This window comes from Nerophis ophidion, linkage group LG18, assembly GCF_033978795.1.
Source record: "Nerophis ophidion isolate RoL-2023_Sa linkage group LG18, RoL_Noph_v1.0, whole genome shotgun sequence".
NCBI classification, from domain to species: Eukaryota; Metazoa; Chordata; class Actinopteri; order Syngnathiformes; family Syngnathidae; genus Nerophis; species Nerophis ophidion.
The window spans coordinates 2,721,833-2,741,740 of record NC_084628.1 but is presented as its reverse complement, the minus strand read 5'-3'; the positions used below and the strand labels follow the sequence as shown (position 1 = coordinate 2,741,740).

Sequence of the window (19,908 nt, the reverse complement as noted above, 5' to 3'; positions counted from 1 at the left end):
ACACCACCAAGCAACACTTCTCTGCAGGAATTGGCAAAAATAAAGTGCATCCGCAAAGTATTTTACAGCGCTTCCCTTTGTTCTAATTTTGTTATGTAACAGCCTTCATCCAAAATGGAATGATACCCTAGAATGACATTTTATTTTACAAATGTATTATGTTTATGATGTGGTCCTGATGGCTTCATCTGGCCAGGATCTTCAGCTCTCACTGGATCGGTTCGCAGCAGAGTTTGAAGTGACCGGGATGAGAATCGGCACCTCAAAGTCCAAGTCCATGGTTCTCGCCCGGAAAAGGGTGGAGTGCCATCTCCGAGTTGAGGAGGAGACCCTGCCCCAAGTGGAGGAGTTCAAGTACCTCGGAGTCTTGTTCACGAGTGAGGGAAGAGTGGATCGTGAGATCGACAGGCGGATCGGTGCGGCGTCTTCAGTAATGCGGACGTTGTATCAATCCGTTGTGGTGAAGAAGGAGCTGAACCGGAAGGCAAAGCTCTCAATTTACCGGTCGATCTACGTTCCCATCCTCACCTATGGTCATGAGCTTTGGGTCATGACCGAAAGGATAAGATCACGGGTACAAGCGGCCCAAATTATTTTCCTTCATCGGGTAGCGGGGCTCTCCCTTAGAGATAGGGTGAGAAGCTCTGCCATCCGGGAGGAACTCAAAGTAAAGCCGCTGCTCCTTCACATCGGGAAGAACCAGATGTGGTGGTTCGGGCATCTGGTCAGGATGCCACCCGAACGCCTCCCTAAGGAGGTGTTAAGTGCACGTCCGACCAGTAGGAGGCCAATGGGAAGACCCAGGACACGTTGGGAAGACTATGTCTCCCGGCTGGCTTGGGAACGCCTCGGGATCCCCCGGGAAGAGCTAGACGAAGTGGCTGGGGAGAGGGAAGTCTGGGCTTCCCTGCTTAGGCTGTTGCCCCCGCGACCCGACCTCGGCTAAGCAGAAGAAGATGGATGGATGGATTATGTTTATTTATTATTCATGGCTTCCAAAGCACTTAAATCACAAGTCATATGGTGTCCACAAAAAAAAAATAGGACAAATCATTTGGTTTGTGCAACCTCGAGTCCAACCATGGATTTAGTTACATTTATATTGTATTTTACAGGTTTCTTTACAGCTTTGCGACATTAATGTTTAGTTTTTACTAACAAACTTGGCTGGTTACCAAGAACATACAATGTCACCTCTTTATGGCTACATTTCATTGCATATTTACTTCATGCGGTTACATCTGCACTGCAATAAGTCAGTGTTCAAAATCAAGAATAAAAAATTACCAAAATGAGGGGTATTTTATTTCAACTAAGCTAAATTACCTGCCAATGGAACAAGAACATTTGGCTTGTCAAGACTTTCCAAAACAAGTAAAATAAGCTAACTTCAATGAACCCAAAAATACCTTAAAATAAGTATATTCTCACTAATAACTTTACTACTATATGAGTACGTATTTTCTATTGTTTCATTTAAAATAAAACAGCAAAGTCCATTTGTCTGTCATCTGTTTTAATATGAGACACAATTGTGTCAAAGTCATGATTTTTTTTTTCATGCTTGAAATAAATTATTACTTTAAAAAAAGTAGTTTTATATTTGTGAGTGTTGATGACACAGCTTTGCAACAGTTGATATTCTAGTTTCAAGCATGTTTTACTCAATATAGGTCATCAAATCTCACCTACAAGCTGTAATATCTTACTGAGATCATTCAGGACCAAAACCCTTAAAACAAGTAAAACACTAACATAAAATCTGCTTAGTGAGAAGAATTATCTTATCGGGCAGAAAAGAAGCAAATATCAGCCTTATTTGAGATATTTAATCTTACTTAGATTTCAGTTTTTGCAGTGTGGGCAGCAACTTTAACTCTAAGCTAGGTACAAGTGGGTTGTTCTCGTTGTCACAGCTGTGTTTATAGCAACAATCGAAGCGGAATACGTTCTCTCGAAAGGTCTGACCGCCCAGGGAAGGTTGTGAACTATATCACTGCTGGAGCTGACTGATTGACATGCTGCTCTTAGCCAGGACATTACACCACCATGATTCAACCACACGAGCATCCCGGTTAACACTTGCAGCCTTCAAGCGGTGTAGCGTTCCAGCAAGAGAAGGAGAACAGCATGCTGCTCTAGGAGCAGGAGTTCATGGTAATGTATCTTGTTGAACAGACAGACGATAGACTACAGCAGTGGTTCTCAACCTTTTTTCAGTGATGTACCCCCTGTGAACATTTTTTTTTAATTCAAGTACCCCCTAATCACAGCAATGCATTTTTGGTTGGGATAAAGAAGTGAAATAAAGCACTATGTCATCAGTTTCTGATTTATTAAATTGTATAAGAATGCAAAATATTGCTCATTTGTCGTGGTCTTTCTTGAACTATTTGGAAAAAAAGATATAGAAATAACTACAAACTTGTTGAAAAATAAACAAGTGATTCAGTTGAAAATAAAGATTTCTACACATAGAAGTAATCATCAACTTAAAGGGGAACATTATCAGCAGACCTATGTAAGCCTCAATATATACCTTGATGGTGCAGAAAAAAGACCATCTATTTTTTTAACCGATTTCCGAACTCTAAATGGGTGAATTTTGGCGAATTAAACGCCTTTCTGTTTATCGCTCTGGAGGCGATGACGTCAGAATGTGACGTCACCGAGGTAACACACCCACCATTTTCATTTTCACATTACAAACACCGGGTCTCAGCTCTGTTATTTTCCGTTTTTTTGACTATTTTTTGGAACCTTGGAGACATCATGCCTCGTGGGTGTGTTGTCGGAGGGTGTAACAACACTAACAGGGAGGGATTCAAGTTGCACCACTGGCCCCAAGATGCCAAAGTGTCTGCCGCCAGACCCCCATTGAATGTACCAGAGTGTCTCCACATTTGACCGGCGATGCTAAGACAGACATGGCACAGAGATGTATGGATAACCTGCAGATGCATTTGCAACGATTAAGTCAACAAAATCACAAAGGTGAGTTTTGTTGATCTTGACTGCCAGCTAATCGATGCTAACATGCTATTTACCGGCGGTGCTAAAGCAGACATGGCACAGAGATGTATGGATAACCTGCAGATGCATTTGCAACGATAATCAACGGAATCACAAAGGTGAGTTTTGTTGATGTTGACTGCCAGCTAATCGATGCTAACATGCTACGCTAATCGATGCTAACATGCTATTTACCGGCGTTGCTAAAGCAGACATGGCACAGAGATGTATGGATAACCTTCAGATGCATTTGCAACTATATTACGTTTCCTTCCACCCACATTTAATGCGAAACAAACACTTACCAATCGACGGATTTAAGTTGCTCCAGTGTCAAAAGATGCGAAAGTCCTGATCGTTTGGTCCGCACATTTTACCGGCGATGCTAACGCAGCTATTCGGCCATGCTATGGCTATGAATAGCGTCAATAGCTATTCGCTCAATAGCTTCAGTTTCTTCTTCAATACGTTCATACTCCAACCATCTGTTTCAATACATGCGTAATCTGTTGAATCGCTGAAATCCGAGTTTGAATCCGAGCTAATGTCACTATATCTTGCTGTGGTATTCCCATTGTTTGTTTACATTGGCAGCACTGTGTGACGTCACAGGGAAATGGCCAGTGTCTTCGCAGAGAGCGAAAATAAGTCACTTTAAAGCTTTATTTAGGGATATTCCGAGACCGGTAAAATATTGAAAAAAACTTCAAAAAATACAACAAGCCACTGGGGGCTGATTTTCATTGTTTTTAACCCTTTTGAAATTGTGATAATGTTCCCCTTTAAAGTGCCCTCTTTGGGGATTGTAATAGAGATCCATCTGGATTCATCAACTTCATTCTAAACATTTCTTCACAAAAAAAAGAAATCTTTAACATCAATATTTATGGAAAATGTCCACAAAAAATCCAGCTGTCAACACTGAATATTGCATTGTTGCATTTCTTTTCACAGTTTATGAACTTACATTCATATTTTGTCGAAGTATTATTCAATAAATACAATTATAAAGGATTGAATTGTTGCTATTTTTAGAATATTTTTTAAAAATCTCACGTACCCCTTGGCATACATTTAAGTACCCCCATTTGAGAACCACTGGTCTACTGTATATCCAAACCCCCAAAACTCAGCTGAGGGGCATAGAGAAGTATTACAAATAATACATTTGAAACAAAAGTCAGCTCCACCAGATAGAAAAACAACATTTGTAATCAATTAGCCATTAGACAGACATTTTAGGGTGCTGTGACCAATGAATATTTTCTTGACGAATTAAGGTTTCTTGTTTCCTTTATTAGAAGAAGATTGTGGAAGATTATCTCTAACAACAATAAATAAAAAGCCACGCAGCAGGAAAGAAGAATGCAGTCTTGTAATGTGACATTTTTGGCACAAAATTACAAATAATAAACCACATAATAAATGCCTTCATTAAGACCATCAATTTTTGCCTCACTTATTTCTAAAGGCAACATACTATAAATACCAGCTCACATCTTTGTTGGTGTTGCAACAAGCTTCAATACAGACATTATATCGCATTAAAATAAAGGCTTTTCCATATTATTTGCAGCCAATAACATTTAATAAGACTTAGGCTGGCAGTTTCTGATGCATTTCAGCCACAAATGTCTTGCACAAGGAGAAAATAGAAACTCGGTGTTGAGTTTGACAGTTTCCCCCGGATAACATGACTCATGTGTCCCCTGCGGTGTGCCAACATCCAGCTGCAGGAATAGAGAGAATGGTGGCAGACCGTGTTCACAGTGATGAGACGTTCTAACCAACGTTAACCGGGCTGCTCAAGTGCTGGGCTTCACCCAATAATGGCTGACTGCTGGTGAGGTGAACAACAGGAGGGAAGGCAACTGTCTCAGGGCGGAAGCACAAAAGGACAGCCTGTTCTTAATTCTGAGGCTGTAGTGCGGACATTGCCTACAATACATTCCCCTCATGTGTTGAACGTTTAAAGCAGGGGTGCCCATTACGTCGATCGCGAGCTACCAGTCGACCGCGGGGGGTGTGTCAGTCCATCTCCAGCCAGGCTTTTTAAAAAAAATAGACCTAAAAATGAGTGATCATCAATCTTCACCAAGACGTCACTTAAATGACATTCACGGTACCGGAGGGTCTTGTGAGATGACGCTGGCTGCTGCAAGATCATTATTATGAAAATATGACAGAGAGGAAGGCAAGAAACACTTTTTATTTCAACAGACTTTCGCGCCGTACCTTCCGTCAAAACTCTAAAGGCCGACTGCACATTTCCTATCTTCACAATAAAAGCCCTGCTTCCTGCTGCCTGCGCTAACTAAATACAGAGTCTCGGAAAACTGGCGTGCACAAGCGATCCCTCAGAAAGCTGGCGTGCACATCACTTGTGCACGCCAGCTTTCCGAGACTCTTATTTTGTTAGCGCAGGCAGCATGAAGCAGGGCTTTTATTGTGAAGATAGGAAATGTGCAGTCGGCCTTTAGAGTTTTGACGGAAGGGACGGCGCGAAAGTCTGTTGAAATAAAAAGTGTTTCTCGCCTTCCTCTCGGTCATTTTTTCATAATAATGAACTGGCAGCAGCCATCGTCATCTCACAAGACCCTCGGGTGCCGTGAATGTCAATCAAGCAAGCTACGGAATTTGCCGCCAATGTTTTTCTTGTAAAGTGTATGGAAGCTGGATGAATTAGATGCCAAAAACCAACCACTTTCATGTGGTATTGTACAGAAAGGACAACTTTTTTTTCTCCTCCATTTGAAAATGTGGGTGTTATCATCATTACTGTCTGATTCCAATCAATGCAAGTCATCAGAATCAGGTAATACACCAACTTATATTCTTGTCTTTGTGAAAGAAAGACATCTATATGTGTTACACATGCTTGTATTATCATTAAACACATTTAACTTGTTTACAAAAATGTCTCTTTCATAAATAAATAAATATAAATGATATATATAAATGAGGTAGATCCCCTCGAGTTGGTCAATTGAAAAGTAGCTCGCCTGCAGAAAAAGTGTGGGCACCCCTGGTTTAAAACAACCCAAACAACATTCAAGAGTTATGCACATACTACACAAATTAAAGGCCTACTGAAAGCCACTACTAGCGACCACGCAGTCTAATAGTTTATATATCAATGATGAAATATTAACATTGCAACACATGCCAATACGGCCTTTTTAGTTTACTAAATTGCAATTTTAAATTTCCCGCGGAGTTTCCTGCTGAAAACGTCGCGGAAAGTTGACACGTGTTTGTGACGTTACTGGTTGGAGGGGACATATTAGACCAGCACCACACACGGCTAAAAGTCGTCTCTTTTCATCACGCAATTACACAGTATTTTGAACATCTGTGTTGCTGAATCTTTTGCAATTTGTTCAATTCATAATGGAGACGTCAAAGAAGAATGCTGTTGGTGGAAAGCGGTGGATTGCAGCTGCCTTCAGCACCGAAACACAGTCGGTGTTTCTTTGTTTGTTGTGAGGCTTTAACACAGAGCGGTCAATCGAACATGTTTCTCTACGTCAACCAGCAAGTTTTTGGATGGGAAAATTGTGATATTACCGGAGACTTCAGTGGATTACGTGATCTCATCCTGCAGCTCAAAAAGGCAGCTGTGATCTTGGCTCCTCGGCTTCTCTCAGAGACACTGGCGTTCACCGCAGCCATCCGACTTTCAGGTATGACTTCATAATCTCACTAAAATACGATTAACACAATAAGCAGATAAGGGATTTTCCAGAATTATCATAGTAAATGTGTCTAATTACAACTGAAACTCTCCCACTGCCGCCGCCTTTTTTTTTTTTTTTAATGCTTCACTAATGACCGACAGGATAAGATCACGGGTACAAGCGGCCCAAATGAGTTTCCTCCGCCGGGTGGCGGGTCTCTCCCTTAGAGATAGGGTGAGAAGCTCTGCCATCCGGGAGGAACTCAAAGTAAAGCCGCTGCTCCTCCACATGGAGAGGAGCCAGATGAGGTGGTTCGGGCATCTGGTCAGGATGCCACCCGAACGCCTCCCGAGGGAGGTGTTTAGGGCACGTCCAACCGGTAGGAGGCCACGGGGAAGACCCAGGACACGTTGGGAAGACTATGTCTCCCGGCTGGCCTGGGAACGCCTCGGGATCCCCTGGGAAGAGCTAGACGAAGTGGCTGGGGAGAGGGAAGTCTGGGCTTCTCTGTTTAGGCTGCTGCCCCCGCGACCCGACCTCAGATAAGCGGAAGAAGATGGATGGCTGGATGGCACTCTAACTTTCCTCATCCACGAATCTTTCATCCTCGCTCAAATTAATGGGGAAATAGTCGCTTTCTCGGTCCGAATTGCTCACATTATAAACAATGTTCAGATGTGAGGAGCGCCACAACCCGTGACATCACGCGCACATCGTCTGCTACTTCCGGTACAGGCAAGGCTTTTTTATTAGCGGCCAAAAGTTGCGAACTTTATCGTGGATGTTCTCTACTAAATCCTTTCAGCAAAAATATGGCAATATGGCGAAATGATCACGTATGAGACACAGAATGGACCTGCTATCCCCGTTTAAATAAGAAAATCTCATTTAAGTAGGCCTTTAACGATGCAATGTAATCCTTGGTAAAACAATCATTTCAGGTGACAAACAAACAACTAACACGCAGGTGCACATGAAAGCGCCTATGCTGGAAGTGGTAAAAATAAAGTGCTACGTGACACGGCAGACACGCAGACAGGCGAACAAGACAGGAGGGCCTGGCTGACCTGTCTTCAAGTTACATAAACTGCTCCAGCTCTGGACTTAATCTGTTGCCAACAAGCGAGCACGACCGCGAGCAGCGGGGCTGCTGTGACATAGTTAGCAGCAGCTAGGAGAAAAAATGCTTTCTGCCACCGTGCACCCTTCTAAATGATCAAAACGACCCCTTGAGTGGCTGCAAATACATGAATCAACTTTCAACAATATAGTGAGCCAAATACAAAGGTCCCCAAGGCAGTAATTGTCCATATTTAGGGAGTTCACAATGTAGATTTTGTCTAAATTAGACAGCACGAAAATGAGGGCCGTACCTTCAGTCATGAAGTAGGGGATGCGGAACCTTCCTTCCAGGACCCGTTGTCGTAGCACAGGCAATGTGGGTCCATCGAAGGGCAAGGCACCACACACTAACACATACAGCACCACTCCCATACTCTGGCAGGATCCAAAAGACATGAAAAACAAATGGGAAAGCGCATAAGAAAACATGCTGTATTGAATGCTAACGAAAAACGAGACACTGATGGTTCTACTGTCTTCACTGCTCAGAATGTGGCGGTTTTCTCAAGAGGAGATTGAGGGCAGGGGCAGGGAACCTATGGCTCTTTTGATGACTGCATCTGGCTCTCAGATAAATCTTAGCTGACATTGCTTAACACGACAAGTAATGAATAATTTCGCTGGTAATCACATTGTTAAAAATAACGTTCAAAATATAAAACATTCTCATGCATTTTAATCCATCCATCCGTTTTCTTCCGCACCAGTTCAAGAAATAACAATGTTATTAAAATAATTAAAGACTTATTATACTCTAAAAATGTCGTTCTTACTTAAAAAATGCACGCATTTAGTTGTATTCAGTGTTAAAAAATATGATATGGCTCTTACGGAAATACATTTTAAAGTATTTGTCTTTCATTGCTCTCTCAGCCAAAAAGGTCCCTGACCCCTGACATAGGGCAAGGCAGCAAAGAGGAGACTGTGTACTATAATAGTGTAGCAAGCTATCCTAACCCAATGCTTTTATAAACGGTAAATTGTAGCGATGTAACAGTGTTGTGGATGCCGCGGTATTGCAGTTTCAAAATCTTTATAATAATGCTGTGACGTAGGGCTGGGGAATAAATATATCGATGTATCGCGGGGTTGTCTCTGTGCGATATAGAAAATGACTATATTGTGATATTCGAGTATACGTTTTCCTGCAGTTGCTTTTAGCTGCAGGCATTACACTGCATGCTTTTCCCACTCTTTCTTGTCTCTCCTTCTCACAGAGACTTAAAACAAGCGCACCTTCTCACATACGTGAGCAACGTCACAAGCCGTCCCCGAGCAGAGATGTAGCGACATGGGTAACGTTAGCTGTGGTGCTATCGGTGCGTTGCGAGTGGTAATACGAGAGAGAAGGTGCAAATCTGGTAACAAATGGAGGAAGAATTAATTCCCAAGAAAAACAGCATCGTCTGGCGGTGGTTTGGCTTCAGGCGGGAATATGTTGAACAATTATGCGGCAAAAGCGTTGCTACAAAAAGTAGCATTACTGCTAACGTAGAGAACGAAGAGTGCTTGGAACTCCGTATGTCAACATCTCCGTTCGGTGCCAAACCAACAAAATGCTGAAGCATTTAATTCCAGATGAAAACCGTATGAAAAAAATAGTCAACACGGAAGGACATAACGTCCGCAGGAACCTGCCACATAACGAAGGACATACACTATTTGATATGCAAGTCATTTTTATTTGACGGTTTTTGACATATCTTGTGTGACATCATGCACAAAAGTGTACTTTATTTGTTTAAACTATTGTAGTGGTGTTCTGTACAAAAAGTGCATTTTTATTTAGTGTTGTTTTGATATGTCATCTTAGTGACATCATGCACAAAAGTGCACTAATAGCTTGTTTTAAAATGTTTCTGAAAAATCTTGCACTTTCTGTTTTGGAAATGACATGAATGTCTGTGTCACTGCTTAATAACTCAGGCTGGCACACAGCTTACATTTGTGGCAAAAAAAAGCCATCAATCAGAACTGGACAAATGTAAACTAATTGGCTATTTGATCTCTAAATTCCCTTCTCCCTTCAGGGAACACAGAAGTTATTGCATGTTCAAATGAATAATCGCATGCAAAAACATTTATCGAGTACAAAATGCATTTCTATTAGCGCAAACTATATAATTTTTTGCTTGAATTTAATGTATTTTCAAAACATAATGCAAAACCCAAAACCAGTGAAGTTGGCATGTTGTGTAATTTGTAAATAAAAACAGAATAGAATGATTTGCAAACCCTTTTCAACTTATATCCAATTGAATAGACTGCAAAGAAAATATATCTAATGTTCCAACTGAGAAACTTGTTGGGGTTTTTTTTGCAAAAAAATCATTAACTGAAAATTTAATGGCAGCAAAAAAGTTGGCACAGGGGCATTTTTACCATTGTATTACACGGCCTTTCCTTTTAACAACACTCAGTAAACGTTTGGGAACTGAGGAGATACATTTTTTTAAGCTTTTCAGGTGGAATTCTTTCCCATTCTTGCTTGATGTACAGCTTAAGTTGTTCAACAGTCCGTCGTGGTATTTTTTGCTTCATAATCCTCCACACATTTTCAATGGAAGACATGTCTGGACTACAGGCAGGCCAGTGTAGTACCTGCACTCTTTTACTATGAAGCCACACTGTTGTAACACGCGGCTTTGCATTGTCTTACTGAAATAAGCAGGGGCGTCCATGATAACTTTGTTTGGATGGCAATATATTTTGCTCCAAAATCTGTATGTACTTTCAGCATTAATGGTGCCTTCACGGATGTGTAAGTTACCCATGTCTTGGGCACTAATACACCCCCATACCATCACACATGTGTAAGTTACCCATGTCTTGGGCACTAATACACCCCCATACCATCACACATGTGTAAGTTACCCATGCCTTGGGCACTAATACACCCCCATACCATCACACATGTGTAAGTTACCCATGCCTTGGGCACTAATACACCCCCATACCATCACACATGTGTAAGTTACCCATGACTTGGGCACTAATACACCCCCATACCATCACACATATGTAAGTTACCCATGTCTTGTTCACTAATACACCCCCATACCATCACACATGTGTAAGTTACCCATGCCTTGTTCACTAATACACCCCCATACCATCACACATGTGTAAGTTACCCATGTCTTGGGCACTAATACACCCCCATACCATCACACATGTGTAAGTTACCCATGCCTTGGGCACTAATACACCCCCATACCATCACACATGTGTAAGTTACCCATGACTTGGGCACTAATACACCCCCATACCATCACACATGTGTAAGTTACCCATGACTTGGGCACTAATACACCCCCATACCATCACACATGTGTAAGTTACCCATGTCTTGGGCACTAATACACCCCCATACCATCACACATGTGTAAGTTACCCATGCCTTGGGCACTAATACACCCCCATACCATCACACATGTGTAAGTTACCCATGCCTTGGGCACTAATACACGCCCATACCATCACACATGTGTAAGTTACCCATGTCTTGGGCACTAATACACCCCCATACCATCACACATGTGTAAGTTACCCATGCCTTGGGCACTAATACACCCCCATACCATCACACATGTGTAAGTTACCCATGTCTTGGGCACTAATGCACCCCCATACCATCACACATGTGTAAGTTACCCATGACTTGGGCACTAATACACCCCCATACCATCACACATGTGTAAGTTACCCATGTCTTGGGCACTAATACACCCCCATACCATCACACATGTGTAAGTTACCCATGACTTGGGCACTAATACACCCCCATACCATCACACATGTGTAAGTTACCCATGTCTTGGGCACTAATACACCCCCATACCATCACACATGTGTAAGTTACCCATGCCTTGGGCACTAATACACCCCCATACCATCACACATGTGTAAGTTACCCATGACTTGGGCACTAATACACCCCCATACCATCACACATGTGTAAGTTACCCATGTCTTGGGCACTAATACACCCCCATACCATCACACATGTGTAAGTTACCCATGACTTGGGCACTAATACACCCCCATACCATCACAGATGTGTAAGTTACCCATGCCTTGGGCACTAATACACCCCCATACCATCACACATGTGTAAGTTACCCATGCCTTGGGCACTAATACACCCCCATACCATCACACATGTGTAAGTTACCCATGCCTTGGGCACTAATGCACCCCCATACCATCACACATGTGTAAGTTACCCATGACTTGGGCACTAATACACCCCCATACCATCACACATGTGTAAGTTACCCATGCCTTGGGCACTAATGCACCCCCATACCATCACACATGTGTAAGTTACCCATGTCTTGTTCACTAATACACCCCCATACCATCACACATGTGTAAGTTACCCATGACTTGGGCACTAATACACCCCCATACCATCACACATGTGTAAGTTACCCATGCCTTGGGCACTAATGCACCCCCATACCATCACACATGTGTAAGTTACCCATGACTTGGGCACTAATACACCCCCATACCATCACACATGTGTAAGTTACCCATGTCTTGTTCACTAATACACCCCCATACCATCACACATGTGTAAGTTACCCATGACTTGGGCACTAATGCACCCCCATACCATCACAGATGTGTAAGTTACCCATGTCTTGGGCACTAATACACCCCCATACCATCACACATGTGTAAGTTACCCATGTCTTGTTCACTAATACACCCCCATACCATCACACATGTGTAAGTTACCCATGTCTTGTTCACTAATACACCCCCATACCATCACACATGTGTAAGTTACCCATGTCTTGTTCACTAATACACCCCCATACCATCACACATGTGTAAGTTACCCATGTCTTGTTCACTAATACACCCCCATACCATCACACATGTGTAAGTTACCCATGTCTTGTTCACTAATACACCCCCATACCATCACACATGTGTAAGTTACCCATGACTTGGGCACTAATACACCCCCATACCATCACACATGTGTAAGTTACCCATGACTTGGGCACTAATGCACCCCCATACCATCACACATGTGTAAGTTACCCATGTCTTGGGCACTAATACACCCCCATACCATCACACATGTGTAAGTTACCCATGTCTTGGGCACTAATACACCCCCATACCATCACACATGTGTAAGTTACCCATGTCTTGGGCACTAATACACCCCCATACCATCACACATGTGTAAGTTACCCATGCCTTGGGCACTAATACACCCCCATACCATCACACATGTGTAAGTTACCCATGTCTTGTTCACTAATACACCCCCATACCATCACACATGTGTAAGTTACCCATGTCTTGTTCACTAATACACCCCCATACCATCACACATGTGTAAGTTACCCATGTCTTGGGCACTAATACACCCCCATACCATCACACATGTGTAAGTTACCCATGCCTTGGGCACTAATACACCCCCATACCATCACACATGTGTAAGTTACCCATGTCTTGTTCACTAATACACCCCCATACCATCACACATGTGTAAGTTACCCATGTCTTGTTCACTAATACACCCCCATACCATCACACATGTGTAAGTTACCCATGTCTTGTTCACTAATACACCCCCATACCATCACACATGTGTAAGTTACCCATGTCTTGTTCACTAATACACCCCCATACCATCACACATGTGTAAGTTACCCATGTCTTGGGCACTAATACACCCCCATACCATCACACATGTGTAAGTTACCCATGTCTTGGGCACTAATACACCCCCATACCATCACACATGTGTAAGTTACCCATGTCTTGGGCATTAATACACCCCCATACCATCACACATGTGTAAGTTACCCATGTCTTGGGCACTAATACACCCCCATACCATCACACATGTGTAAGTTACCCATGCCTTGGGCACTAATACACCCCCATACCATCACACATGTGTAAGTTACCCATGTCTTGTTCACTAATACACCCCCATACCATCACACATGTGTAAGTTACCCATGTCTTGTTCACTAATACACCCCCATACCATCACACATGTGTAAGTTACCCATGCCTTGGGCACTAATACACCCCCATACCATCACACATGTGTAAGTTACCCATGACTTGGGCACTAATACACCCCCATACCATCACACATGTGTAAGTTACCCATGACTTGGGCACTAATACACCCCCATACCTTCACACATGTGTAAGTTACCCATGCCTTGGGCACTAATACACCCCCATACCATCACACATGTGCAAGTTACCCATGTCTTGTTCACTAATACACCCCCATACCATCACACATGTGTAAGTTACCCATGTCTTGTTCACTAATACACCCCCATACCATCACACATGTGTAAGTTACCCATGACTTGGGCACTAATACACCCCCATACCCTCACACATGCTGGCTTTTCAACTTTGCGCAACTTTGCGCCTAGAACAATCCAGATGGTTCTTTTCCTCTTTGTTCTGGACAAACTGCGGACACGACGTTGTGTCCACAGTTTCCAAAAACAATTTGAAATGTGAACTCGTCAGACCATAGAACACTTTTACACTTTGCATCAGTTAATTTTAGATGAGCTCGGGCCCTGTTCCCAATTAGCCTGTTCACCTGTGGGATGTTCCAAATAAGTGTTTGATGAGCATTCCTCAACTTTCTCAGTCTTTTTTGCCACTTTTGCCAGCTTTTTTGAAACATGTTGCAGACATCAAATTCCAAATGAGCTAATATTTGCAAAACAAACAATAAGTATCTTGTTTTTGCAGTCTATTCAATTGGATATAGGTTGGAAAGGATTTGCAAATCATTGTATTCTGTTTTTATTTACCATTTACACAACGTGCCAACTTCACTGCTTTTGGGGGTTTGTATATGCACTGCCTTTCTTACCCGAGAATGGATGCACAGTATATAACACCGTAGAAAAAAGGGTGTTGATGGCACATTTGCTCACGCACTCCTCTCACCCAGATGTCTAGCTGGGGGCCCTCATACTGTTGGCCCTCAAAGACCTCGGGAGCAGCATAGGGGGGGCTTCCACACCAAGTGGCCAGAGGCTCGCCAGGCTGGAAGAAGTTGCCAAAACCGAAGTCTGCAAGAGACAAAAATGGTTTGATAATTACATTAATAATTGGTTAAGAAAACAGACAATCCATTATACAAACTCAATCTGAAGAAATATTAAAAAAAAAAACACAGGCCCCCAGTAACATTTCCACATGGGCTGTGAGGGTTGCATAATGTAATATGTAGTCCAATATTTGTATGCTGAACAAATCGTCCCCCCGTATGAGGTCATCTCCCCACCCTTCAGGACTCACATGAGCTCATCAAAGACTTTGCTCTGACTGGTTGTCTGCAGAGCAAATGCAAATCAGATTTTATCTTCAAAAGAGCAAGACACAGGGGGAGACTACAAACACACACCCACACACACACACACACACACACACACACACACACACACACACACACACACACACACAAACAAAAATGGGAGCTTCCCAATTCTACCTTTTATTAAAGGCCTACTGAAAGCCACTACTAGCGACCACGCAGTCTGATAGTTTATATATCAATGATGAAATATTAACATTGCAACACATGACAATACGGCCGCTTTAGTTTACTAAATTGCAATTTTAAATTTCCCGCGGAGTTTCTTGTTGAAAACGTCACGGAATGATGTCGCGTGCGCGTGACGTCTCGGATTGTAGCGGACATATTAGCCCAGCACCATCCATCCATCCATTTTCTACCGCTTATTCCCTCTTGGGGTCCTGGGAGGCGCTGGCGCCTAACTCAGCTACAATTGGGTGGAAGGCGTCGTACACCCTGGACAAGTCGCCACCTCATCGCAGACCACACACGGCTAAAAGTAGTCTCTTTTCATCGCATAATTACACAGTAATTTGGACATCTGTGTTGCTGAATCTTTTGCAATTCGTTCAATTAATAATGGAGACGTCAAAGAAGAATGCTGTTGGTGGAAATCGGTGGATTGCAGCTGCCTTTGCAGCAGGTGTTTCTTTGTTTGTTGTGAAGCTTTAAAACAGGGCGGTCAAGCGAACATGTTTCTCTACGTCAACCAGCAAGTTTTTGGATGGGAAAATTGTGATATTAAGTCGGCTCTTACCGGAGACGTCAGTGGATTATGGGACCTCCTCGTACAGCTCAAAAAGGCAGCTGTGGTCTTGGCTCCTCGGTTTCTCTCAGAGACACTGGCGTTCACCGCAGCCCTCCGACTTTCAGGTATGACTTTACAATCTCACTAAAACACTATTAAAACAATAAGCAGATAAGGGATCTTCCAGAATTATCCTAGTAAATGTGTCTAAATACATCTGAAACGCCGCCTGCCTCCGCCTGGAGCCGTCGCCTTTTCTTTTTCTTTTTTTCTAGTACTTCACTCTAGGGCTTCACGGTGGCAGAGGGGTTAGTGCGTCTGCCTCACAATACGAAAGTCCTGCAGTCCTGGGTTCAATCCCAGGCTCGGGATCTTTCTGTGTGGAGTTTGCATGTTCTCCCCGTGAATGCGTGGGTTCCCTCCGGGTACTCCGGCTTCCTCCCACCTCCAAAGACATGCACCTGGGGATAGGTTGATTGGCAACACTAAATTGGCCCTAGTGTGTGAATGTGAGTCTGTCTATCTATGTTGGCCCTGCGATGAGGTGGCGACTTGTCCAGGGTGTACCCCGCCTTCCGCCCGATTATAGCTGAGATATGCGCCAACGCCCCCCGCGACCCCAAAAGGGAATAAGCGGTAGAAAATGGATGGATGGATGGACTTCACTCTAAACGTCCTCATCCACGAATCTTTCATCCTCGATCAAATTAATGGGGAAATTGTCGCTCTCTCGGTCCGAATCGCTCTAGCTACTGCTGGCTATGATTGTAAACAATGTTCAGATGTGAGGAGCTCCACAACCAGTGACATCACGCGCACATCGTCTGCTACTTCCGGTAAAGGCAAGGCTTTTTTATTAGCGACCAAAAGTTGCGAACTTTATGGTGGATGTTCTCTACTAAATCCTTTCAGCAAAAATATGGCAATATGGCAAAATGATGAAGTATGACACATAGAATGGAGCTGCTATCCCCGAGCTACAGTATAGCTACCAAGTCAGTAAATGACAAGTCTCTCTTGTGGACTAAAAAGTCTCTCTCTATGGGTTATTTGAATTGAAAAGGTTCTCATCTTATCTATCAGCAAGGGGGTAGCCACTCCGATGTGTTGCTCCTTTTTTCAGCCGCCACAATGAACAGTTGCATCTTGAACTTGTGATGAGCACTGACTTCAGATTCATGAGAGCCAAAGGGCTAAACAACAGGAAAAATAATACATAATCGACAAGCCACAGGTCAGGAAAACAAACACAAATCTGTGTGCCTGCTACAAATTGGATCCTGTGACGACAAAGGCATCACCAGTTAACCGAGCAAAATGGCGGTTACTTAACCCTTCACCCTCCTGCTTTTTCTCATTATTTGACAGTTATGTGTGAATGGAAGAAATAAAGCAAAACGAATGAATGATACGGATTTAAAAAGGCTGGCTTACATAACAGCAAAGGAAGTGATTTCAGCCCATGCACACACAAAAGATATCATGAGTTGCAATTTTTTTGTTCTACAACAAGATGTTTCACAATTAGTAACAACTTCAACACAACCATAGAATTGTACCAACACTTTTCACAATTCATATTCTTAACCACACAAACTAACTGCAGCCATTAAATGGCTGCATGGATTACTTCTTAAGAGTGCAGCGTGTCATTTGCAATCTCCGGAACATTAAATGACGGAGATGGATTATCAGAGAGGCCAATCAAAAGCTTGGCTTCCAATGTTCTTATAATATAAAATAAAGGTTGTCGCTATCATTGGGTGAGGCATAGCTGCAAGGGCTGTAAAACAGGGATTATTCGGGGCTTAGTTTTTCCACTACAGAGGGGTCCGGAGCCCGCTCAAATATTAACACTGTACTAGTAATCTTACTCTTGCTTTTAATTGTATTCAATAGTAATGTCTAACCTACTTACGGTTTACAACCATGTCAAATTATATGACATTATGTGTTAAACCCAAATGATTATTATTCATTTAACACATACCGTATTTCTTTGAATTGCCGCCGGGTATATAGTATGCACCTGCCTAGAATTACTGCCGGGTCAAACTCGTTTCGCAAAATAATTAGCGCATGCTTAGCATTACCGCCGGCTCAGGATTAACGCCGGGTCAAACTCGTTTCGCAAAATAATTAGCATATGCCTAGAATTTCCACAGGGTCAAACTCGTCACGTCACGAGTGACACTTCACCTGTCATCATTTTCAAAATGGAGGAGGCTAATTTCAACAATTTGAAATCGCATAAAGGGAAGAAGATAAAGAGCTATTCAGTAGGATTTAAAGTCTAAGCTATTGAATATGCTAAAAAGAACAGTAAGCAGCTAAGTTTTATTAATATACCATAGCTGCGTGTGTCAAATATGAGTCATTAAATGACTCCCACCTCCTGGGGGTAGAGGGCGCCAGTGATCCTTCTTGCGACTACTCGGCTGCAGAAGAAGTGACAACAAGCAGCGATCCTTTATTTTTTCCTCTTGCTTATACTTTTAACATGGAGGATTACATATCTAAAATAAAACAGTTTTCTAAACTGGACTTTCAATCGAAGCAATAAAGGAAGATCTCCATCAAGACGGAGAGACTTTTAAAACAGAAGAAAGATAAGGAAGACTTCTATAAACAAGTTATCGATGCTTTTGATCAGAAGGAGCTGGCATGGACTTCATTTATAAGTAAAAGTAAGACCATAATAACGTTTTTTTTTATTAAATGTGCTTTTCATGATGGTATCCTTACATCACACTCAAATTTATAAGCGCAGGCCTAAATTAATGCATGCCTTTGGTAAGCACCGGAGTGAGAAGAGGTTTTAAATTAATTTGCGCCCCGGCGGCAATTCAAGGAAATACCATCCATCCATCCATTTTCTACCGCTTATTCCCTTTTGGGGTCGCGGGGGGCGCTGGCGCCTATCTCAGCTATAATCGGGCGGAAGGAGGGGTACACCCTGGACAAGGAAATACGGTAAACTTTATTCTTAAGTCAAGGCTGATTAGAAAAATAAGTAATAGTAGTAATAAGAAGAAGGGACTCAAAAATAACCAACATTTTTGAGTCCCTGGGCGCGGTTGTGAGAGTGGTGGTACCAGCAACCTGAGGGTTCCTGGTTCGATCCCCACCATCTACCAACTTCGTCATGTCCATTGTGTCCTTGAGCAAGACACTTCACCCTTGCCATTCCATACAGTGCGATATGTGCATGCAAGAAAACAAGGTGTAAATATATAAAAATATAAAAAATATAGAAGTGCAAAGAAAGTTGTGGAGGAGAACAGTGTACACTCTGTACAATGTACACTGTGCAAATGTACACCCTATACACTCTGTACAAATGTGACTATACACTGTACAAATGTACACTCTATACACTCTGTACAAATGTGACTATACACTGTACAAATGTACACTCTATACAATCTGTACAAATGTACACTCTATACAGTGGGTGAAATGAATATCTACATGAAATGTATGTAAAACAAGAACAAATATGTACTTTTAATGCATTCTAATTTGTAACATACGGCAAGTGCATATAAAAGGAGTCAACTATTATTCCCATAAAGCCTTCTAAAAAATAATTCAAAAACCGCCAACAACACTCCAGTTACATCTCATGACCTGAATATTAACCAAATATTAGCAATATTGTTATTATAAGCACAAACGCTGAGAAACTACTTTTAGGGACGGGATGATCACGGAGGTAAGTATCTTATGCAGCTTTTGGTATACTAAGCTGGTGAGCTGTTGTGTCGCCTCGTTGAGTTGGTAAAAGATCATTATAGATTAAATCAAGCTTCTCACTTGTAGAGTAGAATGTTGTGGCCTCAAACCGAGAAGTTGGTCAACCTTGAGATCACAAGAACGACAAGAAAAGACATTTTGCGACCATCTTTTTTTTGCGCCTTTGTAAGGATTATCATTAATTCTTTATCTAAACCGCAATATATAAACATCCA

The 19,908-nt window shown here is 42.4% G+C and overlaps 1 protein-coding gene across 4 annotated transcripts in view; it reads right to left on the bottom strand.

Moving 5' to 3' along the window:
* sik2b (salt-inducible kinase 2b) overlaps positions 1 to 19,908 on the bottom strand; it is a 185,277-nt gene that overhangs the window by 38,248 nt on the left and 127,121 nt on the right. For all 4 annotated transcript variants that reach the window (XR_009802706.1, XM_061878548.1, XM_061878547.1 and 1 more), the window contains exons 5-6: positions 14,778 to 14,902; positions 8,063 to 8,186 (exon numbers count right to left, since the gene is read on the bottom strand). Coding sequence is in view for 3 of the 4 variants with exons in the window: in XM_061878548.1 (XP_061734532.1) it covers positions 8,063 to 8,186; positions 14,778 to 14,902 (249 nt within the window). In the remaining variant the exon portion in view is untranslated. The remainder of the gene's footprint in view (positions 1 to 8,062; positions 8,187 to 14,777; positions 14,903 to 19,908) is intronic.